The 27927-nt window shown below is 36.1% G+C and overlaps 1 protein-coding gene across 2 annotated transcripts in view; it reads right to left on the bottom strand.

The window, feature by feature from the left end:
- Window positions 1-377: 377 nt before the first annotated feature.
- The window catches only part of SPRED1 (sprouty related EVH1 domain containing 1), a 122726-nt gene continuing 95176 nt past the window's right edge, over window positions 378-27927 (bottom strand). For both annotated transcript variants that reach the window (XM_055537323.1, XM_055537324.1), the window contains exons 5-7: window positions 13687-13839; window positions 6047-6148; window positions 378-3388 (exon numbers count right to left, since the gene is read on the bottom strand). In XM_055537323.1, coding sequence (XP_055393298.1) covers window positions 2738-3388; window positions 6047-6148; window positions 13687-13839 — 906 coding nt within the window. In that variant the 3' untranslated portion in view covers window positions 378-2737. The remainder of the gene's footprint in view (window positions 3389-6046; window positions 6149-13686; window positions 13840-27927) is intronic.

Below are 27927 nucleotides of genomic sequence, written 5' to 3'. Positions count from 1 at the left end.
TTTAAGAATTATTAATTCTGAACAAGCCATCAGATCAAAATCTTCTTGTTTTCACTTTCAGTATTTACTATTACTTAAACAGTTTTGCTTAGCCATTTGCTTATACTATCAGATTAAAACTGAAAAGAAGGATTTTAGAGGACAAGCCAATTGGCAGTGTCAAATCTGTATGCAGACTGAGAAAATGCTCCCAAACGTATCTATACGTTTAAGAATGAGAAATTTAACCTATTCATTTGTTTTCACATAGTAATTCTAATTTACTCAAGAGAAAATTTCCACATAAGGGATTCAGGTAACATTATGAGTTAGCCTTCTAGACTGATTTGGAACCTTGGTGTGTTAAACTATAAAAATTCAAGGTAAAATAAAAACCATTTCATCACCATAGTTTTTAATGAAGAAACTTGTTTAAAAATTGTAAAGGAAAAATTGGGGATGGGACGGAAAGATCTTAGCAGCAAAGTGGTTAAACAAATTGAAAATATTAATGCACAAACATTAAAATATTAAAGCATATATGTTGCATATAAAATACAGTACAGAACCAGGAGTTGCACTATACTGATTAGTGCTCAACAGAAGAAATGATTACATTTGTTCTTCCCAGAAGTATATACACAGTTCATTTCCACAGCGTTTTCCTATATAGCCAGCAAGTTATTTTCTTCAGTTATTCACACCTGCTCAAACCTGAATTATAAACTCAGCACTTACAAATATGAAAATTCAGTCACAAGGAAAACCAGTATTTCCATTTTATCAATAAAAAGTAATTTTGAAAGTTAACAGTCTATTCTAGGAAACCAAGTTTAGCTGAAAACTTCAGGGATGAAGATCATCTGGCGTAGCAGCATCCAAATATATAAACAGTAAAAATAAGACTTAAAACTGCTGCTACAGTGTCGTGTTTTGGACTTAGTTCAACCAATTGATTTTTAGTACAAAACTAGAAATAACCTCTTCTTCATAACATCTATAGTTATCAATATATTTTTCTTCTTTTCAATGTGAAATAATACTTCAAGATGATCTATATACACAATGTTGTCAGTTCAAGCTGTCATATAAATATAAATGCTTTCTTAAAAAAAAGTATTTTACAGACAGACAGTGTTATGTACATTGTTCAGTTTGATCTGGGGCAAAAGAAGAAAGCTAACACAAGCTTTTAAGTGTGATATGTAAAAAAAATGATTATGTAAATGACATTTTAAAACCTGCATAGAAAATGAGCTTCAAACAGTAGTGTGATTTTAATTTTGATCATTTCTGAAACTTCAAGCCATTAAAAAAAAGGCACACTTCTCAACTTTATCCCTTTAAGGGAATGTCCTTTAGGAACCCCTTACTTGGTTAGAGTTTCAATGTAACACTTAAAAAAAAAAAGACAATTTGACCCCAAAGTACTCCAAACAGCTTGCCGGACATTTATGCAACTACTTTGCAAATAAAACATCCAGTAGGACTATGCTCTGCAAGAGAAAATAAATCTAAACATAACGAGATATTTCATTCAGGATGTTGGATTGAATATTTTTCTGGGGTAGTTTAGCACACTCTTTAGCATAATTTTGCTTCTGGTCAGTTTAAATACAATGAGAAAAGTTATCATTGTTATGTGACAATAAGCACTGAGGATTAAGCTAAAATATTATTAACACAGCTGAACATACTCTGGATTAGCAGAATGGTAAGTGGAAATCTCAGGAGGAAACTGCTTGACTCTATCCAGTTGCACTTTTCACCTTGTAAAACATTTGTAAATGCAATATAGTTCTTTGAAAGGAGGAAATTCTGAAAGAAAACAACTTGCTGGTTGAATACCACAAACAAAACAAAACAACCCAAAACCTCACTTTTTCTATAATGTTTACTCAGTCTCTTTTTATATAAAAATAAGTGTTATGTTCCCATCATAACATTAGACAATTACATCTGTGCTTAAAAAAAAAAAGTTGGTCACTCAAGGCTATTAGAATATTTTATAAGGATTTTAGATTACCAGAATGTACAGATATAACTCAATATAAACTGTAGCCAAAGGGAAATGACGATGAAAATATAAAATCATTCACATGGAATAAAAACGTTATTAACTAGATGAGTAAAATATTCAAAATATAATGGAATGTGACAGTAGATATATGTACATCTACTTCAGAACTAGGAAGGGGAAGAAAAGCTTTATATGTAATAATTCGTACCTTTTATTTAGTTAAATATAAACATTTGTTATTTATACATAAAACTGCTTTCAAAAAACAACTAATAAATGATTTAGTTGCACTTGTTTTACTTCTTACAATTCCCAAGTGTTAACTTTTCTTAAATTGAAATCCAACTGTCCCCTAGTGCACTTTTAGTTTATATCTTAATGAATTTAAACCTTCAAAGGTCCCATCACCTAATGCATAAATATACAAAAATGCCAAAAAAATTTAATCCCTTTTAGTTGGATCATATTTTATGTTCACTTTATATTGCCAATAACCAGAAATGGTTTCCTTTTGCAAATACTCTTGACAACCTGTTAACAAAACATGCCATGCACTCCAGGGAAAAGGGCATGGCGAGCATTTGTGAAATGCCAAGAACCGATGAGTTCTGCTTCCTCCACGTGTGGCCCCAAGGATACCAGGCAAGACTGCATAATGCTTGCCAAAAGCTTCCACAAATCCAAGTTAGCTAATTCCTGGACACAAAGATTTTAAGCTCACTTCGTCACTGGATGCTTTCATCCAGCAGCTTTATGTTTCCCACCACAGCACCCACACGCCTCACCGCAACGATGGCACATTCTCAAAGGGACGTAGCAGCACATACATGGTACAATGAAAGACAAAGCTACTAGGGCTAACCATCGTAAGCAGAACTTGTCATCGCTAGTGTCACACGAACAGGGGTCAGAGAAATCTCCCTCTGAGTCTGACATACAATGATACAACATGCTCTCTGCACAGAGCATGCAACTAACTTGATATATGCATCTCTTAATAGGGTCTGGAGCATCTTGACATTTTCCCCTGCCATTTTCTTCATGATTAAACCTTTCCTGGCAGTATACGCAGCGAGAACGTTCACCATCTTCTTTTCTTCGTTTTGACTTCTTAAATTTTAATGAGGAAGGCTGTGTCTTAAATACCACAGAGTCTTTGAGCGAACTTAACTTAGTTTCATCCCCACAAGAGTACAGATAGTCTGATTTTTTGCTGTCTGGTTTAGAAAACTGAACACTGGAATCAGTATCATCTCTCTCCAGGTCATTTTTCCACATGTCGGGATGTCTATAGTCTGCATAGCGACGTATTAAGATATCGCGAGGGTTTATTCTGACAATCTCATCCTCATCTTGAAAGCTGACATGTCGAATTGATTTCAAAGGGACCTAAAAATGAAAGAGATGAAAATTGCAATAATAACAGTTAAGATTAATTTTATTGCCTACTTGCCTGGGCCACAGTGCAAGATATTTGGTCAATTAGTTTGCAAGTTTAAGTGAAGATGTTTCTTGGATGAGATTAACATTTCAATGGGTGGACTATATAAGCATAACAGATTATCTTCCATGACATAGGTGGCCCTCATCCAATCAGTTCAAGGCTTTAATAATACAAAGACTGACCAAGAAAGAGCAGGAAAGAATTCTGCCAGCAGACTGCCCTTCGATACAGACTACAGCTCTTGCTCGGGTTTTAAGCATGATAGCCTACTCTGAAGATTTTGAATATGTATGTACCTATGCCATCATATGGGTAGGGCCTCCCAGAGGGCTTCCCAGGTGGCTCAGTGGGAAAGAACCCACCTGCCAAGCAAGAGAAGTGGCTTTCAGCCATGGGTTGGGAAGATCCCCTGGAGAAGGAAATGGCAACCCACTCCAGTATTTTTGCCCGGGAAATCCCATGGACAGAAGGGCCTGGTGGGCTACAGACCATGGGATTGCCAAGGAGTCGGACATGACTTAGAGACTCAACAACATCACATAAGCCATTCCTTAAAGTAAATGTCTTTTTCTTTATATATACATATTGTTGGTTCTATTTCTCTGGAGCACCCTGACTCATACAGATTTCAGTAGCAAGGAGTGGGATGCTGTGCATACAAAAGTGTGGCAATGCCTTTGGAACTGGATAATGGATAGAGGCTGAATGAGTTTTGAGGTGTGTGTTATAAAAAGCCTAGGTAATCGTGAAGAGAGGCCTGGTAGAAACACAAACGTTAAAGGCGTTTCTGGTGAGGGTCCTAGATGGAAACAAGAAATAAATACACGGTTGGACGCTGGTGGAGAGACAACCCTTGTTATAAAGTGGCAAAGAATGCAGGTGAATTGTATTCTAGTGGAAGGCAGAATTTGTGAGTGATGGACTTGGATATTTAGCAGAAATTTCTAAGAAAAATGCTAAGGATACAGCCTGGTTCCTCCTTGCCGTTTATAGTAAAATATGAGAGGAAAAGTGATAAACTGAAGTGTAATTTTAAAAACAAAATATAACTGAACTTGAAGCCCTGGGAAATTCTCAGGAATGACACTATCACCAAGGGAGTAGGGCTACTTCTCTCAAGGGCCCAGAGGAATTTTGCCTCAGGATGAAATCAAACTGAGTCTCACTCACACTTAGATGGTATTTAGATGAGATCTTGGTGGTGCTACTGGTAAAGAACCCACCTGCCAATGCAGGAGACATAAGATGTGGGTTCAATCCCTGGGTTGGAAGAATCGCTAGAATAGGGCATGGCAACCCACTCCATTATTTTTGTCTGGAGAATTCCATGGACAGAGGAGACTGGTAGGTTATAGTCCATAGAGTCACAAAGAGATGGATAAGACTGAAGTGACTTAGTATGCACACACTGGACCTAGAGATAGTACTAGAATGGGTTAAGTGTGGGAGGGGGGTTTAGGATGGGGAACACATGTACACCCGTGGCGGATTTATGTCAATGTATGGTAAAACCAATACAATATTGTAAAATAATTAGCCTTCAATTAAAATAAATAAATTTATATTTAAAAAAATAGAATGGGTTAAGTCTTTCAGAGTGTTAAGATGAGGTGAATATATTTTGCATGTGAGAAGAGGGACCAGAGGGTAGAACATCAGCTGAATTCAACTAAGCTGAACTGTGTTTCCTCCAATTTCATATGTTGAGGCCCCAACCCCAGTATCTCAGAATGTGAATGCATTTGGAAATAGAGCCTTTAAAAAAGTGATTAAACTAAGGTCCTTAGGGTAGGCCTTAATCCAATTTGACTGGTGTCCTTATACGAAGAGGAAATTTGGACACACAAAGAACGAGACACCAGAAATGTGTGTGTAAAGAGAAAAAAAGGAACACAATCAGAAGGTGACCACTGACAAGCCAAGGAGTAAGGCCATGAAAGAACCCAAATGTATCAAGACCTTGATCTTGGACTTCCAGTTTGCAGAACTGTGTGCAAATATATTTTTGTTTTTCAAGGCACTCTGTCTGTGGTATTTTGTTATGACAGACCTAGCAAACTAACACAAAGTATACGTATTCATAGTCTGGCTATACAGGTCTCTGAAAATGACTGAAAAGCACACTATACTCTCTCACCTTTCCGGTAGGCTGTTTCAGGGGGTAAAGTACATCTTTCGGGCATATATCAAAATGACCTTTCCCTTCACCCATACAAGCGACTAGTGTGACAAGACACAGTAACAAGTTTGTAAGTAAGCCCATAATCTAGGTTGGGCTTCCAAACTTTCATTCTCCAGATATTTGGAATTGCCGCTAAAAAAATTCCATGTGTGGACTAAAGATGGAGTGATGGATGCAGAAAGTTACAACAATTCCTATTGGTGATAAACACACTGTGACAATCTCCCAGACTCAAACCAGAAATCTGGAGGAAATTTAAGTAATGAGGTTTAGAAGTATATATAAAAAATAAGCAAGTTTATAACACTAAAAAATAACTCTAGTATAATTCAACTACATGGAGAATTAGAAAGACTGGAAATTTCACTCATACGTTAATTAGTTACATGCCAAATCAGAGGATAAAACTAAGATTTCTTACCTTATTTTGGGACTTCAGGCCTCCACTTTCCTTGGGCATTTGCCGCTGTCCATATTCTATACTTCTGTCCTGAATGTCTAGGCCTGGATGACTGAACATTATCTAAAATACAAACAATTCCTAGTTTAGTGACAAAAGAACACATTTCTTATTTTATTTTTAATGAAACTATGTATTTCAAAACTCCATAATCTATTAGTAGTAAGGTTTTTCAAAATGGTTTTAATAAAAATTATTATGAGTCATCCTGTTTATTATTTAAACTCAGATCTTTCTCAATACATTTAAAATGAAATTAAAAAGTAGCATACACTTCACTTCTGGTTTCAGTTTCAGCATGTAAGGAACTTGAAGTTGCCATTCTGCTGCAATTACAAATAAAAAAAAGGGGGAATAACAATAAAAATATCAACAACTCTTCTTAGATCCATGAGAGAGGAAGACAGGACAAACCCCACACCTAAGACTGCAGAGACTCATGAGTAGAGATCACCATGGAAACCAGTGTCAGGGTAGGGGGAAAAAAAAAAAAAAAATCTCAACGGTAATTGACAAATTGCTGGAGGCTCAGGATAGAAAACTGGGAGTTAAACACTCCTAGGGGAGGGGGAAGGCAGTAATTGTGACGTCCCCAAGCTTCTGTCAGTTTACCTCTAACAGCTCAACCAAGTTTACATGGTAAGTATCAGAAAAATCCCTGCATGCTTCCAGCATGGAGAGGGGAGAAAGAACCATTATGAAATGTGCTGGAACACTCTTTGTAACAAGACTTGTCCTCAGGAAACACTAATGAACCAGAGCCTGACCTACTATGAATATTATCAGAGTCAGGAGGGTATATATACCCAACCCTCATCATCTCAAACCACCTGATCCACCTAAAGGGGGAGAAACAATATATATATAATTGAAATGCACAATCCAGAGGGAAAACCTTAGACTTAAAGACTGATACCTCATCACAACCATAGAATGCTTTCTTTCCTCACACACATTACCACTCTATCACTAAAGGCTTATTTACAGTAGTTCCTTTACCTAGCACATGATGTCTAGCAATCAAAAAAATATTAAAAATTACACCAAAAGACAAAAATATATTCTGAAATGTCACAACAAGCATCAGAACCAGATATGACAGGGATATTAGAAACAGCAGGCTAAGAATTTAAAACAACTATGATCAATATGCTAAGCACTCTAAAATATAAAGCAAGATAGAATACAAAAACAAATGAGCAATGCAAACGGAGAGTCGGAAATCCTAATAAAGAAAACCACCACCAGCTCTACCCCAAAGCTAGAGATCAAAAGCACTAAGAGAATGAAGAATACCTTTGATGAGCTTAGTAGACTGGACATGGCTGGGTAAAACACCTCTGAGTATGTGAATATAGCAATTTCCAAAATTGAAAGGAAAGTGAACAAAAAGTGGGGGAAAAAAAGAACAATATTTAAGAACAGTACAAGAATTTCAAAATGTGTAATTTTGTACATATACACAAGATAAAATGATCAGAAGAAGAAAAGAATGAAAATAACAAAAGAAATATATGAAATAATAATGACTAAGAATTTACCCAAATTAATGTCAGATGTCAAGTCACAGATCCAAGAAGCTCAGAGAGTATCAAGCAAGAAAATGAAAAAGAAAAGAAAAGCATCTAAGCATATAATTTTCAAACTATAAACAAAAAAACAAAGATAAAAAAATTCTGAAAGATGCCAGAGGAAAAATAATTTACTTTTAAAAAATAATTACATTGGACTTCTTTGCAGAAACCATGTAAACAAGAAGAGTGAAGTGAAATACTTTAAGTGGTAAGAGAAAAAGTCCTCCAACCTAGAATTCTGTAACCTGTAAAATTATCCTTCAAAAGTGAAGGAGACTGGTGGCACTGTATTGGTGCAATCACTGTGGAAAAGAGTATGAAGGTTTCTCAAATAACTAAAAATAGAGCTACCATATGATCCAACAATTCCACTTCTGAGTAAATATATGAAAGAAACAAAAACACTAACTCAAAAAGATATATGTACCCCATATTCATGTGAAAGTTAAAGTCGTTTCAGTTCAGTTCAGTTCAGAAGCTCAGTTGTGTCCGACACTTTGTGAACCCATGAATCGCAGCACGCCAGGCCTCCCTGTCCATCACCAACTCCCAGAGTTCACTCAGACTCAGGTCCATCGAGTCAGTGATGCCATCCAGCCATCTCATCCTCTGTCGTCCCCTTTTCCTCCTGCCCCCAATCCCTCCCATCATCAGTCTTTTCCAATGAGTCAATTCTTCGCATGAGGTGGCCAAAGTACTGGAGTTTCAGCTTTAGCATCATTCCTTCCAAAGAAATCCCAGGGCTGATCTCCTTCAGAATGGACTGGTTGGATATCCTTGCAGTCCAAGGGACTCTCAAGAGTCTTCTCCAACACCACAGTTCAAAAGCATCAATTCTTCGGCGCTCAGCCTTCTTCACAGTCCAACTCTCACATCCATACATGACTACTGGAAAAACCATAGCCTTGACTAGATGGACCTTTGTTGGCAAAGTAACGTCTCTGCTTTTGAATATGCTATCTAGGTTGGTCATAACTTTCCTTCCAAGGAGGAAGCGTCTTTTAATTTCATGGCTGCAGTCATCACCTGCAGTGATTTTGCAGCCCCCCAAAATAAAGTCTGACACTGTTTCCACTGTTTCCCCATCTATTTCCCATGAAGTGATGGGACCGGATGCCATGATCTTCGTTTTCTGAATGTTGAGCTTTAAGCCAACTTTTTCACTCTCCTCTTTCACTTTCATCAAGAGGCTTTTTAGTTCCTTTCTGCCATCAGGGTGGTGTCATCTGCATATCTGAGGTTATTGATATTTCTCCCGGCAATCTTGATTCCAGCTTGTGTTTCTTCCAGTCCAGTGTTTCTCATGATGTACTCTGCATAGAAGTTAAATAAGCAGGGTGACAATATACAGCCTTGACGTACTCCTTTTCCTATTTGGAACCAGTCTGTTGTTCCATGTCCAGTTCTAACTGTTGCTTCCTGACCGGCATACAGATTTCTGAAGAGGCAGGTCAGGTGGTCTGGGATTCTCATCTCTTTCAGAATTTTCCACAGTTTATTGTGATCCACACAGTCAAAGGCTTTGGCATAGTCAATAAAGCAGAAATAGATGTTTTTCTGGAACTCTCTTGCTTTTTCCATGATCCAGCAGATGTTGGCAATTTGATCTCTGGTTCCTCTGCTTTTTCTAAAACCAGCTTGAACATCTGGAAGTTCACGGTTCACGTTTTGCTGAAGCCTGGCTTGGAGAATTTTGAGCATTACTTTACTAGCGTGTGAGATGAGTGCAATTGTGCAGTAGTTTGAGCATTCTTTGGCTTTGCCTTTCTTTGGGACTGGAATGAAAACTGACCTTTTCCAGTCCTGTGGCCACTGCTGAGTTTTCCAAATGTGCTGGCATATTGAGTGCAGCACTTACACAGCATCATCTTTCAGGATTTGAAATAGCTCAACTGGAATTCCATCACCTCCACTAGCTTTGTTTGTAGTGATGCTTTCTAAGGCCCACTTGACTTCACTGAATTCCAGGATGTCTGGCTCTAGATGAGTGATTACACCATTGTGATTATCTGGGTCGTGAAGATCTTTTTTGTACAGTTCTTCTGTGTATTCTTGCCACCTCTTCTTAATATCTTCTGCTTCTGTTAGGTCCATACCATTTCTGTCCTTTATCGAGCCCATCTTTGCATGAAATGTTCCCTTGGTATCTCTAATTTTCTTGAAGAGATCTCTAGTCTTTCCCATTCTGTTGTTTTCCTCTATTTCTTTGCATTGATCGCTGAGGAAGGCTTTCTTATCTCTTCTTGCTATTCTTTGGAACTCTGCATTCAGATGCTTATATCTTTCCTTTTCTCCTTTGCTTTTTGCTTCTCTTCTTTTCACAGCTATTTGTAAGGCCTCCCCAGACAGCCTTTTTGCTTTTTGGCATTTCTTTTCCATGGGGATGGTATTGATCCCTGTCTCCTGTACAATGTCACAAACCTCATTCCATAGTTCATCAGGCACTCTATCTATCAGATCTGTGTCCAACTCTTTGCAACCCCATGGACTATACAGTCCATGGAATTCTGAGGCCAGAATACTGTAGTGGGTAGCCTTTCCCTTCTCCAGGGGCTCTTCCCAACCCAGGGATTGAACCCAGGTCTCCTGCATTGGAGGTAGATTCTTCACAAGCTGAGCCACAAAGGAATGGTCATAGCAGCATTATTTACAATTGCCAAGATATGAAAACAAGTGTCCATCAACAGACAAATGGATAAGATGTGGTGTGTACACACACACACACACACACACACACACACACACACACACACACAGAGGAATACTACTCAGTCATGAAAAAAGAATGGAAATTTGACCTGTGCACCAATATAGATAAACTTGGAGGGTTATTTCACTAAGTAAAATAAGTCAGGCAGAGAAAAACAAATACTGTATGACATCACTTATATGTGGAATCTAAAAAATTTAACACAATATTGTATATAACAGAAAATAAACAGATTCACAGATATAGAAAACAAATGAGTGGCTATCAGTGGGGACAGGGAAGGGGCAGGCAACATGTGGGAAGGGGATTAAGAGGCATAAACTATTATGTAAAAGCAACACCTTAAATTTAAAAAAAGATCAGTTTTTAAAAAGTGAGAGAGAAAGACTTTCTTAGGCAACAAAAATTGAGGAAATTTCTTGCTGGCAGACATGCCTTATAAGAAATGTTAACAGATGTTCCTCAGAGAGAAGGAAAATACATAGGTCAGAAACTTGGATCTACATGACAATGGAACATTTTAGGAGAAACAAGGGAAAATAATATAAACTTTTAATTTTCTTATTCTTAATTGAGCTAAGACAGAGGTTTGCTCAAAAATCAGCATCTATTTACATACCTATACATATACAGGTATATGCATATAAAGTGAAATGGATGACAGCAATGATAGAAGAAATGGAAGGAGGAATTAGGATTACTGCTAATATAGAATTCACCCACTATCTGTAAAGCAGTTTACTGTTAACGGAAAAGTAAATGAATGAAGTATAATATACCATGCTGCTGCTGCTAAGTCGCTCCAGTCGTGTCCGACTCTGTGCGACCCCATAGATGGCAGCCCACCAGGCTCCCCCATCCCTGGGATTCTCCAGGCAAGAACACTGGAGAGGGTTGCCATTTCCTTCTCCAATGCACAAAAGTGAAAAGTGAAAGGGAAGTCGCTCAGTCGTGTCCGACTCTTAGCGACTCCATAGACTGCAGCCTACCAGGCTCCTCCGCCCATGGGATTTTCCAGGCAAGAGTATTGGAGTGGGTTGCCATTTCCATCTCCGAATATACCATGCTACCACTAGCCAAAAGAAAATACAAATACAGACAGAGGGAGCTTCAAAGCAAGGAAAATTACCAGTGATAAAGAATGGCATTATATAATACAGGGGTTAAATCCCCCATGAAGACATAACAATCTTTAATGTGTACATGCTTAACAACACAGCATCAAGTTACATGAGGCAACAACTGGTAAAACTGCAAGGGAACGGATGTACCAATTACTATAGCTGGAAACTTCAATATCCCTCTCTCAGAAATGGATAGATTCAGCAAGCAGAAAATCAGTAAGCACAGAGGTGAACTAAACAATACTTTCAAACAAATGGATACAGAGACATCTAAAGAAAACTTCATCTAACAAGAGCAGAATACATATTTTCTCAAGCTTACATGGAACATTAACGAAGACAGACCAATCTGGGACATAAAATGGACCTTAACAAACTTAAAAGAGTAGAAATCATACAATGTGTGTTCTCAGATCACAGAGGAATTAAACTAGAATTCAGTAAGAGGATACCTGGAAAATCCCCAAATAAGTTAGCAGCTAAACGACACAGTTCTAAGCACATGGGTCAAAGAAGAAATCTCAAGAGAAATCAAAAGTATTTTGAACTAAAAAGAAATGAAACACAACTTATCAAATGCTGTGGGATACAGTGACAGTAGTGCACAGAGGGAAATTTATAGCATTGAATGTATTTTTAGCAAAGATCTAAAATTAATAATAGAAGTTTCTACCTTAATTGTGCAAACTACCACACAATTACATTCACCTCACACACTAGCAAAGTAACACTCAAAATTCTCTAAGCCAGACCTCAACGGTACATGAACCGTGAACTTCCAGATGTTCAAGCTGGATTTAGAAAAGGCAGAGGAACCAGGGATCAAACTGCCAAATCTGTTGGATCATCAAAAAAGCAAGAGAGTTCCAGAAAAACATCTACTTCTGCTTTATTGACTATGCTGAAGCCTTTGACTATGTGGAACACAACAAACTGGAAAATTCTGAAAGAGATGCGGAATACCAGATCACCTGACCTGTCTCCTGAGAAATCCGTTTGCAGGTCAAGAAGCAACAGTTAGAATTGGACATGAACACCAGACTGGTTCCAAATTGGGAAAGGAGTACGTCAAGGCTGTATATTGTCACCCTATTTATTTAACTTATATGCAGAGTACATCATGAGAAATGCTGGGCTGGATGAAGCACAAACTAGAAAGAAGATTGCCAGGAGAAATACGAATAGCCTCAGATATGCAGATGACACCACCCTTATCACAGAAAGCGAAGTAAAGAGCTTCTTGATGAAAGTGAGAGAGTGAAAACAATGACTTAAAACTCAACATTCAGAAAACTAAGATCATGGCATTCAGTCCCATCACTTCATGGCAAATGGATGGGGAAACAATGGAAACAGTGACAGAGTTTATTTTTCTGGGCTCCAAAATCACTGCAGATGGTGATTGCAGCCATGAAATTAAAAGACGCTTGCTCCTTGGAAGAAAAGGTACGACCAACCTAGACAGCATATTAAAGAGCAGAGACATTACTTTGCCACAAAGGTCCATCCAGTCAAAGCTATAGTTTTTCTAGTAGTCATGTATGGATTGACAGCTGGACTATAAAGAAAGCTGAGCACTGGAGAATTGATGCTTTTGAACTGTGGTGCTGGTGAAGACTCTTGAGAGTCCCTTGGACTATAAGGAAATCCAACCAGTCCATCCTAAAGGAAATCAGTCCTAAATATTAATTGGAAGGACTGATGCTGAAGCTGAAACGTCAATACTTTGGCCACCTAATGTGAAGAACTGACTCACTGGAAAAGACCCTGATGCGGGGAAAGATTGAAGGCAGGAGGAGAAGGGGACAACAGAGGATGAGATGGTTGGATGGCATCACAGACTTGATGGGCATTAGTTTGAGTAAGTTCCAAGAGCTGGTGATGGAGAGGGAAGCCTGGCGTGCTGCAGTCCATGGGGTCATAAAAAGTCAGACACGACTAAGCGAATGGACTGAACTGAACCTTGGGAAACGAGAAAAAGAAGATTCAATCAAAATAAGGTAAAGAAAAGAAACAATAAGAATTAGTGTAGGAATCAATTAAATTGAAAGCAGGAAATTAATGGAGAATATCATGAAACCAACAACTAGTTCTTTTAACAAGATCCACAAAAGTGATAAGCTTCTAGTCAGGCTTCTAGTCAGACTCATTGGAAAAGACCCTGATGCTGGAAAAGATTATTTATTTTCTCACCTGATTGGCTTGGCTTCGCAGGTAGACACTTCTGGCATTCAGACCTTCAAAGGGAGAAGGTCTTGAGCTTCTGTAAGGCTCACTGGTAACCACGGTATCTTGATGGAAAAGATGATCTTTCACTAGAGAACTGGAAGTATCTTCTTCAGCTGCCTAATGGGAACAATCCCCAACTCATTAGTTGCCAGAATATGAAAACAACAACAAAATAAAATACCTTCACTAACAAGAATTCAGCAAGTTGGTCAATATGTAGCACCATCACTGTGTATGGCAGTTCCCCAAAATCAAATACACATTATGAAGCCATGTCAAAATAACAGAGTATGAATTAAAAAAAAAACAAACTCAAGTTTATGAGCAAAAGGGACCATCTATAGAAAACAATATAGGATGAATCAGAAGGCTAACCATGCCATGTGAGAGATGTATCTGATTATAGTAAAGCTGTTAGTTATAACTAAAAGTAATATGTACACAGAAAGTGAAGAAATTATGAGGAAGAAAATGCAAATCAGTAAAATTGTTACTTTGAAAATTTTCTTTAAAAATTGTTTTTTACACAGTACCAAAGACTGTACTGTATGATATGAGGGAAAGAAGGTGATGATATGATATGAAGTCAAAGAAGGAAGGTAGTAGTCTATGATCTTGTTCAATAAGGAAATTAATTATTAGCCTTAATTTATGGATTACTTTGAAGGATTCAAATCATATACGGACTTAGGGAAGGAGACATGTCAATCAATGACAGTCAAGAATGAAATGCTTTGAAACTTCATAAACAATATTTCTGTGAAATAAATACTGAATAAGTGAAACTTAGCATATCAGAAAACAGAAAATCCTGAGAAGGTTTTGTTTCTTTTAAGAAATGAGATAACTACTTGCTATTATTTTTCCCATTAGTATATAGTTATCTGGGAAGAAACAGTGACAACCAAGTAAAATGACAGTAATACGTCTACTGCCTCACTCTAAAATATTTATAGTAATCATAACAGGGCTAATATTTTTAAAAGGAGAAACCTTTACAATCTATTTTATAAAAATAAAAACATTAAAATTTGGCTTACTTTAAAATTCAACAACAATACTCATTAAATGGTAAGATATTATAAATTTATAAATGCACATATGGCCCTTGCTCTGAAACAAAGTAGTTTTGCGACATTTTATTTCTCTGGGACTCAGTTTTTTTAATTATTAAATAATTATAATACCTATACAGTTTTATTAACTATTGTAAGGATTTAGTGAGATAATATATACGAAAATGCTCTGAAAACTAAAAGCTGCTATTTTATCAGGAAGTAGTCAATTAAACTTTAAAAATGTATCTGAGAATCTACTGCCTACTGAAAATTAATTGTGTCAAACCCAGTTAATTGCTATTTTTATATAATTTTCCTAATAGTTGCCCCCTGTTATAACAATGCTCAGTTACTGCAAAGGAGTTGGCTAGATAATGGTATCCAGCAAACATTCTTTCAAAATGCATGATAAAAGTTGAGAATAAAAAAAATTCAGGAAATATATTTGTTCCAGAGAGTTTTCAAAATAAATGACCCAAGTAATTGTCAAAAATCATAAACAACTTGAATAGAAGAAAACAACAAGAACAACAAAAAGGCTTAGAGAAAGGGCCTAGGTTGAAACTCTGTCTTATCCACTTAGGGTATAAAATTTGAGCAACTGACTTTTCTAAATCACAATTCCTTTTTATTATAAAGTGGGTTCAATATTTGTATTAAAAATCTCAGGGTCAGCTGAGATAACTCAAAGAGATTAAAAACTATAAATAAGCACAAACTGCAGTGTTAGTCATAGTATCAGGAATGGTCATAAAATAATTATGCTTTCTATGGTGACAACTATCTGGATCAGGTCGTCTCTACTGCATTCTAATCTAACGGAAATCATTTAACAATTGTAAAATAAAACTTACTTAAAAATATGTATCTGAACAAATATAAAATGGTTTCATGACCCAGTGTTTTACTGTATGACTAAGGTTCATTATACTTATATTCTGTACATTAAACAGTAAATACATTTCTTTTTGATTAAATACATTTTTAAAGGGAAATATAAAAAGTATTATTTCATTATTAAACAAATAAACATGTGGATGATAGTTGGGTAATAAATGATTTAGTTCAACTATTAAATGCTTACCAAACTACCTGGAATTAACCTATAGAATTATTTCATACTACACAGTAAATTTACAGCTATACACCTCAAAGTGTCTCAGTTAATAAAATAACTAAAACATCTTTCAGGAGTCTGGTAAAACAAATAAACCTTCAATGTACAGTCTACAATCTACAATAAGGGATATACTATCTGTGAATTGTGAGAAACTAACATTTGTAGAGAATCTTTAACAGAAAAAGGGCATTTTTCTACTGCTTAACTGTATCTCTTTCAGCAAGCTTAAATTGAGATGTATGTTAAACTGATGAAGTTAAAAAAAAAAGTGGTGATAGGAGAATGGTCATTCTCATTCACTGCTAATTCTATACACAGGAGTAAAATCTGGGCCAACCATTTCTGAACAGCACTTTTAATAAAATATATCAAAAGCTTTAAAAACATGTATACATTTTGAACATTTACTCGATTTAGTAAAGAAAAAAAATGTACTAAATGGAAAGAGCTTTAGGCATAAAATATTTTCCTCAGAAAATTTTTTAATAGTAAAAATGAAGAAACAACTTTAATGTCCCAAATTAATGGGATGGTTATGTAAATTATGGTATATCCACTTAACATAATGAGTGGTCATTTGAAATTAGGCTTATGAATAATATCTACTTTGTGGAGAATTAATGCTAAAAAGTCCATATATAAAATTTTATTTACATATTTTAAGCGTGAAAAGATAAAAGATTTAAAGGATATAAAATGAATGCTAATTCTATTCCTGAGTATGATTATGAACGCTTTTCCAATTTTCAAGAGCTTGTTCACTTTTTATAAGGTGGGTTTCTTTTAAAATCTAGGTATATACTTTCTCCCTTTATTTTCATGTAAAATCATAGTATTTTATTTTATTTTTAAATTTTATTTTATTTTTAAACTTTACATAATTGTATTAGTTTTGCCAAATATCAAAATGAATCCACCACAGGTATACATAGTATTTTAAAATATAACACAATTATATTCTATCAAAATATTCAAATAATTCATTAACTAATGAACCAGTCCAAGCAGATCCCCTCCCCCTCCACCCCCGCCACTCTGTATTTGAAATAATAAACTGAGACATTGTTCAAGCCTTGTTTCAAATCCTTCAGATTCAGGCAGAATATCTCTTTTGGTCAATAAAATAAAATAATTTTCAAAAACAAGCTAAAATTCTGAGTGTTTTTCAAATCCATTTTCTCTTCTCCATACCCACTTAGCTACTTTCTTAATGCAAGCTTTCATTATTTTTTTGCCTCTTATTTTAGCAGGTTTCTAAATGATTGCCTCGTTAAAGTTTAGGCATGAAAATTTGTTGGTTTTCCTACTCAGAATCCTTATAAGGTATCCAATTATCAATTATCCAATTATTGGGGAGCCCTATACACACTGGAAAATAGAGGGCAGAGAATCATTACTGTCTGAGGAATGTTTTCATAAGATAAACAATTTATGCAATCCATAGAAATGGGCTCTCTCACTCTAGAAGCACTGAGATACAAGATAAAGTCTCGTTTATTTCATAGGAAAAAGAAACATAATAAATACATGAAAAGATGGTGGACTTCAATTAAAGATTTAAAACTATGATGCCAATTTTTTATACAGACTAGAAAGGATGGAAAATATACATAATAATACTCGATACTAGGAAGGGTATGGAGAAATAATATTTTGTACTGTTGGTGAGAGTGCAATTCTTCTTTGAGAAACTTTTATACAGATACATACATAAACAAATAATCATCTTAGCACTTTTTTTTAACAAAAAAGATAAGAACAAAGAAAATATCCTATGGCTGTATGACCATGGGACTGGTTAAAAATTTATGATATATATATATATGATAAATTCTAAAAGCCATTAAAAAGATCTGTATGCAGTACTCACAAGAATTGCTAAATGAAAAAAAAAGCTAGGTATACAATTGTTAATATGACATGATCCTATTTGTCAATTTGAAAGGATGGATAAACAGATATTTTAAAATTTTATTAGTATAAGGAAGGATATACACCAAACCACTGACATTTCCCTTAGGAAATATTTTATATAAAGGACTACAGATATAGTAACATAAAGGTAATAAAGTAAATATGTGCATAGTTATCACCCAACTTCAAAAAGAGAAATAACCAAGACAACAAATAACATCAATACGACAACAGCATCCCCTATCTATATCACCTATATAGGAAAATATTATCTTGAAGTAGTTTTTTATTTCCAATTTCTTACGCTTCTGTACAGTTTTACCACACAAATATGATTTCTAAACAATATTTAGTTATAGATGTTTCTGGATTTTGACTGATACCATGCTACTTGGGACATTATGGAACCTGCTTTTCTTGCTCAACTTTTTTTGCATGAAATTTATTCATGTTGACATATGTAGCAATAGCTCACTCCTTTTCACCTGTAGTGTTGACAGCTAACATATATTAAGCACTTTCTATGTATCAGACATTGTCCCAAGTACTTTACATGATTTAATTCATTTAATCCTCACAACAACCCTTCAAGGTAGTTGGCATTATTTTGTCTCTACAAGTAGAAACTAAAGCTTAAAGAGATTATGTAACTTGACTAAGATAAAACACTTAATTTTTTGCTATTTCAAACAACAGTGCTAAGAACATTCTTCTACAGGCCTCATGATACACATTTAAAAGAATTTTTCTGGTACCTATACCACAGGTAGAGATGCTGGAATTATAAAACACATGTATGCTCTGATTTATAAAATAAAAATTATTTTCCAAGGTGGTTTTAACAATTTACATATCCACAAACAATGTTCTACATCTAGGCATTATCACAACTTTCTTATTTGTGGATATGCTACTTAATTTCTATAATAATGAACTAGGCCTAAAATTTAGTGTTTTCTTTACATGAACAAGAAATTTTGAGAATGAACAAAAGCACTAACAAATGCATGTACAGGTTTGTCACTTTACCATGGTTCCTACTCCACGGTTTTATAATCACTTTCTGTTTAAGATTATTTACTACCCTGTTTCTCTCCAGGACCGTCTGACATTTCACAATTCTGATTCTTTGTACATGTCATTTCCTCTGCCCACAAAGATTATCTTCTATTTTCTACTACAAAAACTCCTTTTCAGAGTTTGGGATTAACATATAGACACTACTATATATAAAAGAGATAAACAACAAGGACTACTACATAGCACAGGGAACTCTAGTCAATATTCTATAATCACCTATATGTCTGTTGATCCATTATTTAATTCATTTAATCCTCACAACAACCCTTCAAGGTAGTTATTTTATCTCTACTCCACAAGAAGAAACTAAAGCTTAAAGAGATTATGTAACTTGCCTAAGATAAAGCAGTTAATTTTTTGCCAAACTCATAAGAAAAAAATTGTCATTTTATTAAAAAAATTTGTACTATTTGTTATTAAAATTAATAAAAGCCAAAACATTTTTAAAAATTTGGGTAAGAGTAAAAAGGCAAAAAGTATTCTGGCTAACTTTTGAATTTTTTAATTGGATTGTAACTCTTTAGAAGAAGTAATTAACTACAGGAATAGGGATATAACCTCAAATTAGGTTGTGGAAAATCTTCCACAAGAGCAGAAAATTTAATACATGAAAGCCACAAAGAATGTACATACATATGCACAATCTTCATCTTTTAAAAAGTTGTCTATAGCTGTAGCATACATCCAATGCTTTTAGTACACTGGCTCCTCTGTATTATCTAAAAAGTAAACTATGCCAATATTTAATGTACAGTGGAAACCTGCTTCACTCTCGTAGGCTTGTATAGTAATTACTCTCCTATGGTTGCTCAGAGATAGTTTAGCTTTATCTCTCTCTAAGATTAATAAAGCAATTTTTGTGTGCAGAGGCAAAAGGATGCAGTATAAATTAATAATTTTAGCTGTTCAGTTCAGTTCAGTCACTCAGTCGTGTCCGACTCTTTGCGACCCCATGAATCGGAGCACGCCAGGCCTCCCTGTCCATCACCAACTCCCGGAGTTCACCCAGACTCACGTCCATCGAGTCAGTGATGCCATCCAGCCATCTCATCCTCTGTCGTCCCCTTCTCCTCCTGCCCCCAATCCCTCCCAGCATCAGTCTTTTCCAATGAGTCAATTCTTTGCATGAGGTAGCCAAAGTACTGGAGTTTCAGCTTTAGCATCATTCCTTCTAAAGAACACCCAGGACTGATCTCCTTCAGAATGGACCAGTTGGATCTCTTTGCAGTCCAAGGGACTCTCAAGAGTCTTCTCCAACACCACAGTTCAAAAGCATCAATTCTTCGGCGCTCAGCCTTCTTCACAGTCCAACTCTCACATCCATACATGACCGCAGGAAAAACCATAGCCTTGACTAGACGAACCTTTGTTGGCAAAGTAATGTCTCTGCTTTTGAATATGCTATTTAGGTTGGTCATAACTTTCCTTCCGAGGAGTAAGCGTCTTTTAATTTCATGGCTGCAGTCACCATCTGCAGTGATTTTGGAGCCCCCCAAAAATAAAGCCTGACACTGTTTCTACTGTTTCCCCATCTATTTTCCATCTCAATTAGAACATAAGTCTAGAAGACAGTTGTAGAGAAAATAAATACAGATTTTGCTTTTTTCCTCCTTTTGTCCTGTCTCCCTAAATTAATTCTGAGGCAGAGAAAATAGCATTGTTCTGCAAACTTTTTAAAATGTATTGTTCCCAATAAATAATCTAGTGTGAAGAAAGGTGGTTAGATGAGTATTACAGTCTATCAACTGCTCCAAACTTTAATTCTTATATATCACAAATCACAGGTCTGAGTGTGTGACTGGGTCATATCTAATAAGAGAAGTTTTAAATAATTATACTACTAGTTTATTTTAGCATGATGGAAAAAAATAGAAATGTTCTTTGATAAGAAATCTTATATTTTGGGCTTCCCAGGTGGTGCTAGTTGGCCATCTGCCAATGCAGGGGACATAAGAGACATGGGTTCAATCACTGGATCCAGAGATTACCTGGAGAAGGGCATGACAACCCACTCCAGTATTCTTGACTGGTGACATCTCCTGGACAGAGAAGCCTGGTTGGTTATAGTCCATGGGGTCACAAAGACTAGGACCCAACTTAGCAATTGAGCACTGAGCACATGCAAACTTAGAAAGCAGAGAAAGGGGGAATATATTACTAGTAATTCTACAAGCCCAACAAAATTACTATTTATACTTTGATGTGGCAGCAACGCATTTTAGATTTGACCACAAATGTCTCCTGTTCCCTAGGTTTCTTTTAATTATTTTTCATTATCTTAGGAATAAACTAACCTTGAATTTTTAATTTTACAAGTCTATGAGCTTTGTCTTAAAACATTAATAGCATATATAGTATTTTGTTTAGGCAATCTGAACACAATAATCAGTGATGAAATAATATGGAAGGAATATGAGAAAAATACCAAGATACAATGTCCAGCAAAAACAAGAAAAACAAGTTCTTCAACCTAGATTAATCAACTGAAATACTAACCTATGTTTTCTTTTTATTTTTTAAAAAAATTTGTCTATTTTTTAATTGAAGGTAATTACTTTACAGAACTTTGTTGTTTCCTGTCAAACATCAACATGAATCAGCCATAGGTGTACGCAAAAAGTTAGGTTTGGCTTAAAAGTGGTATTAGGTGTTCAGGGATTGTTTATTGTCTGTAAATCTGTTTCTTAGTTAATAGGCAGGCTGTAGTTGCATAGTTCCTACAAACTAAAAATTTTTAGACAATCCTTTAACTGGTGAATATATTTCTAGGATTTTATCCTAAGGTCACATTCAGAAATATCAACAAAAATTAATGTATATGACCATGGAAACTAAGTAAATGTTCAAAGAAACATGAATGGTTAAATAAACTGTAGTATCAGATCAGATCAGTCATAGTTACATAAAATAATGGCTAAATTCAAGGTCTCTGAAATCAGACTGTGTGGGTTCAAATTCTATGACTTTTTACTAAATTTCAATAACCACAATCTCTACTGTTACCAATACAAACAAAAATCCGATCAAGGACACAATCAAAATGGAGAAGAGATTGATTCTAATGGTGATTTTCAGTTAGTTCAGTTCAGTCACTCAGTCGTGTCTGACTCTTTGCGACCCCATGGACTGCAGAATACCAGGCTTCCCTGTCCATAACCACCTCCTAGAGCTTGCTCAAACTCATGTCCATCAAGTTAATGATGCCATCCTACCATCTCATTCTCTGTTGTCCCCTTCTCCTCCTGTCTTCAAAGTTTCCCAGCTAAAGGATATTTTCCAATGAGTCAGTTCTTCACATCAGGTAGCTTCAGCTACAGCATCAGTCCTTCCAATGAACATTCAGGACTGATTTCCTTTAGGATTGACTGGTTTGATCTCCTTGCAGTCCAAGGGACTCTTCTCCAACACCACAGTTCAAAAGCATCAATTCTTTGGCACTCAGTTTTCTTTATGGTCCAACTCTCACGTCCATACTTGAACTGGAAAAAACAGCTTTCACTAGACAGGCCTTTGTTGGTAATGTTTCTGCTTTTTAATATGCTGTCTAGGTTTCTCATAGCTTTTCTTCCGAGGAGCAAGTGTCTTTTAATTTCATGGCTGCAGTCACCATCCAGGGTGATTTTGGAGGCCAAGAAAATAGTCTGTCACTGTTTCCATTGTTTCCCCATCTATTTGCCAGGCAGTGATGGGACTGGATGCCATGATCTTAGTTTTCTCAATGTTGAGTTTTAAGCCAGCATTTTCACTCTCCTCTTGCACCTTCACTAAGAGGCTCTTTAGTTCTTCTTCACATTCTGCCATAAGGGTGGTCTCATCTGCATAACTAAGGGTATTGATATTTCTTCCGGAAATATTGATTCCAGCTTGTGATTCATCCAGCCCAACATTTCACATGATGTACTCTGTGGCTCAGCTGATAAAGAATCTGCCTGCAATGCAGGAGACCTGGATTCAATCCCTGGATAGGGAAGATCCCCTGGAGGCTACCACCCCAGTATTCTGGCCTGGAGAATTCCATGGACTGTATAGTCCATGGGGTCACAAAGATTCAGACACAAGTGAGTGACTTTCACTTCACTTCACTCTGCATATAAGTTAAATAAGTAGGACGACAATATACAGCCTTGATATACTCCTTTCCCAATTTGGAACCAGTTCATTGTTTCATGTCCAGTTTTAACTGTTGCTTCTTACCCTGCATACAGATTTCTCAGAAGGCAGGTAAGGTGGTCTGGTATTCTCATCTCTTTCAGAATTTTTCCAGTTTGGTGTCCACACAAAGGCTTTGGTGTAGTCAATGAAGCAGATGTTTTTCTAGAATTCTCTTGCTTTTTCTATGATCCAATGGATGTTGGCACTTTGATCTCTGGTTCCTCTGCCTTTTCTAAGTCCAGCTTGAACATCTGGAAGTTCACAGTCACATACTGTTGAAGCCTTGCTGGGAGAATTTTGAGCATTACTTTGCTAGCGTGTGAGATGAGTGCAATTGTGCAGTAGTTTGAACATTCTTTGGCATTCCCTTTCTTTGGGATTGGAATGAAAACTGGCCTTTTCCAGTCCTGTGGTCACTGCTGAGTTTTTCCAAACTTGCTGGCATATTGAGTGCAGCACTTTCACAGCATCATCTTTCAGGATTTGAAATAGCTCAACTGGAATTCCATCACCTCCACTAGCTTTGTTCATAGTGATGTTTCTTAAGGCCCACCTGACTTTGCATTCCAGGATGTCTGGCTCTAGGTGAGTGATCACACTATCGTGGTTATCTGGGTCATGAAGATCTTTTTTGTACAGTTCTTCTGTGTATTCTTGCATCTCTTCTTAATATCTTCTGCTTTGGTCAGGTCCATACCATTTCTATCCTTTATTGTGCCTACCTTTACGTAAAATGTTCCCTTGGTATCTCTAATTTTCTTGAAGAGACCTCTAGTCTTTCCCATTCTATTGTTTTCCTCTATTTCCTTGCATTGATCGCTAAGGAAGGCTTTCTTATATCTCCTTGCTGTTCTTTGGAACTGCATTCAAACGGGTATATCTTTCCTTCTCTCCTTTGCCTTCAGCTTCTCTTCTTTTTTCAGCTATTTCTAAGGCCTCCTCAGACAACTATTTTGCCTTTTTGCATTTTGTTCTTGGGGATGGTCTTGATCACTGCCTCCTATACTCCATCCATAGTTCTTCAGGCACTCTATCAGATCTAATCCCTTGAATCTATTTGTCACTTCCACTGTATAATTGTAACAGATTTGATTTATGTCATACCTGAATGGTCTAGTGGTTTTCCCTACTTGGTATTTGAATACAACAGAAAAACTGAGGCAGAAGTACCCAAAATCTTTAAAACAGCAATTACCTCTGGGGTAGGGATAAATGATTCCTGATTTCTTCTTTATAGTTTTCTAACTATCCAAAGATTCTACATGAAGTTTAAGAGTCAAGAAAAAAATTCAATGACAAACATTATGCAAAAAGATTATATACAGTTTTTCCCCCTTGTTAGTAATTAAATAAAACTCATTCTAAAACATAAAGGTTACAGGAACTGAACTATAAGATAGTACTTAATGACCCATGTTAAAGTGTTACCTACCACCTTTGAAAATGAATGTATGAACAATTCATATGCTCCTTAACTAAAGCAAATGACTTTAAAAAATAAAGGTACATTACAATCCTTTTAATCATCTGGCTGAAAAATGACACTACTTAATTCTAAAAAAGGATGTTAGTCAAGTATTTCTCAGTGGTTAAGAGAGAATATGATATTGTCTCACTTCAGATCAATTAGGTGTCCTTCCTCTGTCCCAAAGCATGGAATCTGAGATCTTGTTCTTATAATCACAACCAGTCATGAGGCAAGTTTTATGGATTGTTACAAACCTAGCATGTCTGAACAGTAAGAGCTGTTACAACTAATAACTCTGGTTGGAAAAACAATTTAAAATAATCTTAAAGCAAATGTAAGCTAGCATTAAAACAAACAAAAAAAATCCCACCTTAATTGGCTTATTAAAATAGTGAAAGAAACCAAATGAAAAGAAAGAACACTCATACCTTACTACTACTTGGGGTTTTTTGTTTTTCTAAAAACACCTTAGTTTTGAAGATTTTTCTTCAATAAACTTTTCCTAAGTACCAGCCACGTATATGGTCAACACTGTACTAAACATTAGGGATAAAAGATGGGCAAGATATGATTTTAAATCCAAATAATGATGTTATGACATCCTTCAAAGACATATATGAAAGAGAAAGGTAAATACCTTTCCAGTGATTTTTGATACTGATGAAGATAACTGCTGAAAGCTCAAAGTTGTCTACTGTAAATAATCAAATGTTTAGTGTAGTTATTAGAACAAAACAGCTATTCAAATCTTTATAGAGCAAATTAATAAATATTCAAAATGGAGAAGATTCCACTGATATTTCAAGTCTTAAAAATATTTATGATGTAACTATAACAGTTATTTTCTTGGGGTTAAAAAGATAGTGGGTTATTCTTTTAACGCCATTTTAGTTACCTTTGCAAATAATTACTAATAAAGTAAACCTAACATAACCACCGGAGAAGGCAATGGCACCCCAGTCCAGTACTCTTGCCTGGAAAATCCCATGGACAGAGGAGCCTGGTAGGCTGCTGTCTATGGGGTCACATAGAGTCAGACACAACTGAGCGACTTCACTTTCACTTTTCACTTTTCATGCATTGCAGAAGGAAATGGCAACCCACTCCAGTGTTCTTGCCTGGAGAATCCCAGGGAGGGCAGAGCCTGGTGGGCTGCCGTCTGTGGGGTCACACAGAGTCGGACACGACTGGAGTGCCTTAGCAGCAGCAGCAGCAGCAACATAACCACTCTGATAAACTACAGTTAACCTGCACTAAAATTCAAAATGTTATGTATGTCAAGTCCATTGGTGAATTATGAAACTTTATTCCTAATAAGGTGGCTAACTTAATTAGAACACTTTATAACTTCCAATACACTGCAAAATAAGAATAAGGTACTTGAGAACTGGCACTACGGTAAACTTAAGACTTTTGTCAGTTTAATTCTGGAAGTTGATTCTTTTCAAAAATTTCACATTTTGCTAGCCTCTCAGTATCCTTCAAATTCAAGTTAATATATCACATATACATCATCAGGCTCAGAATTTTTTTAAACTAATAAGAACTGATTTTTTTTCTACCCAAACATACTTTTAGTTATAAGCGCACTATCAAACCAAGATGTAATACAATCTTCTTTTGAAAGATGGGATTTAGCCTAAGGGAGATGTATATCTAAAGAAATTCAGAATGGGAGTAAGATAAAATGAACATGACTATAAATATTAGCTTTCATTCTAATCATCTTCCTTTTCTGCTTAGATATTGGCTAGCTATGGCTGCATAATAAATTACCACAAAGAACATTTACTATCTGATAGCTTCTTTAAGTGAGAAATTTGGGAGCAACTTAGCTGTTCACTAACAGGAATAAGTACATTTCCTCTCTCTGATTCTGAGGACCTGTGAACTAAAGAGAGAAATGATCTGCTCCACATACAACCAAAATACAATGGCAGGGCAGGTAGAGGATAACTGCTATAAAACCTTCTGGTTCAAAGTAAGAGAAAATGGGAGAGTCGCTGATCCAAAGTAATTCTATAATCAAGGTGGGAATATGTTAGAAGTTCCTCGAATATGGGAATAATTCTCCAAAGCTGTTGGCTCTGCCCTTTGAGATTTTGGTTCTACGTCTGAGTTATCTTTCCATTTTATGAAAGATAGTCAAATTTTACATGTACGACATTTTTAAACCTGCTTTCTGCCAGTAGAATTTTGGGGATCTAAGGGGTCATGCCTTAGGTTGGTGATATTTTTGCTAATTAACTCTTTTGAAAACTTTGTAAGTCTCTTGTCAATCTTACCGAGGTCCACTCTGTTAGATAAAAAGTGTAGTCATAAATCTGACTTAAACTCTTTTCTACTTCAAATTTCTGCTAAGAACACCTTTAATCTGTTGTAAGCCCTCTTACTTTAATTAAAAGGTTCTCTGAGGCTCACTTTACATCTTTCTGATTATATAGAAAAGATGTTAACAAAGGATGTTGTAGTCAAAACATTGGCTTCATCTTAAGACAAACTTATCTGAGTGTCTTAGACTTACCTCTGCCTGGAAGCCAAGTCCTAATTTTAGCATAGTTCAACATATTGAGAGGATGAGAATTTTCAAAACCAGCAAGTCCTGCTTCTTTTTTTACTTGTTTGCTTAGGAGTCCTTCCTGAGCCCATTTCTGCCAACTTCTGTTTTAACAATAAGCAGAACATTATCTATTTCACGTATCACTATAGGTGACCGTATTGCTCCACTTTCTGCTACTATATAACAGTGATTTCCTTTCTTAGTTTCCAATATGGTTTTCTTCATTTTCACTTCAGTCGTCATTGGCAGTCTCTTCAAAGGCTTAACATTAAGCTTCTAACTACTGTCCCCAAGTTCAAATTATATGCCACATTTTAAAGTGCTTGTTATGGCAACATCCCATTACAGGTAGCAAAATCTGTATCAGGAACAAATTATCCCCAAACCTAAAGGCTTAAAATGACATTTATTATTTTAGTTTCTCTAGGTTATGAATTCAGGAACAGTTTAACAAGGTGGTTCTGACTCACATTCCCTACAGAAGTTACAGTTAAGACATTAGCTATGACTGCAGTCATCAGAAGTCTCCTTTGGGGGTGAATGACCTGCATTCAAGATGGCTCATGAACATGTTTATTGTCACAAAGTTTCAGGTCCTCACCACAAGAACATCTCCAGAGTTGCCTGAGTGTCCCCATGACACGACAGTTGGCATCCTTCAGTATGGTGAACCGAGAGAGCCAGAAAGAAGCTGCAATATCTCCTATGGCCTACCTCTGGAAGTCATACTCTTGTCATTCCTACCATATGCTTTTTGTTCAGTAACAACCCACTAAGTACAGCACCTTCTCAAAGGGACAAGATTCAGATCCCATCAAAAGGAACATAATTTAAGAATCTATTTTAAAAACAT

This window comes from Bubalus kerabau, chromosome 10 (genome assembly GCF_029407905.1).
Source record: "Bubalus kerabau isolate K-KA32 ecotype Philippines breed swamp buffalo chromosome 10, PCC_UOA_SB_1v2, whole genome shotgun sequence".
NCBI lineage: Eukaryota > Metazoa > Chordata > Mammalia > Artiodactyla > Bovidae > Bubalus > Bubalus kerabau.
Note: the sequence above shows the minus strand (reverse complement) of the source record. Positions and strands in the feature narration are given on the sequence as shown.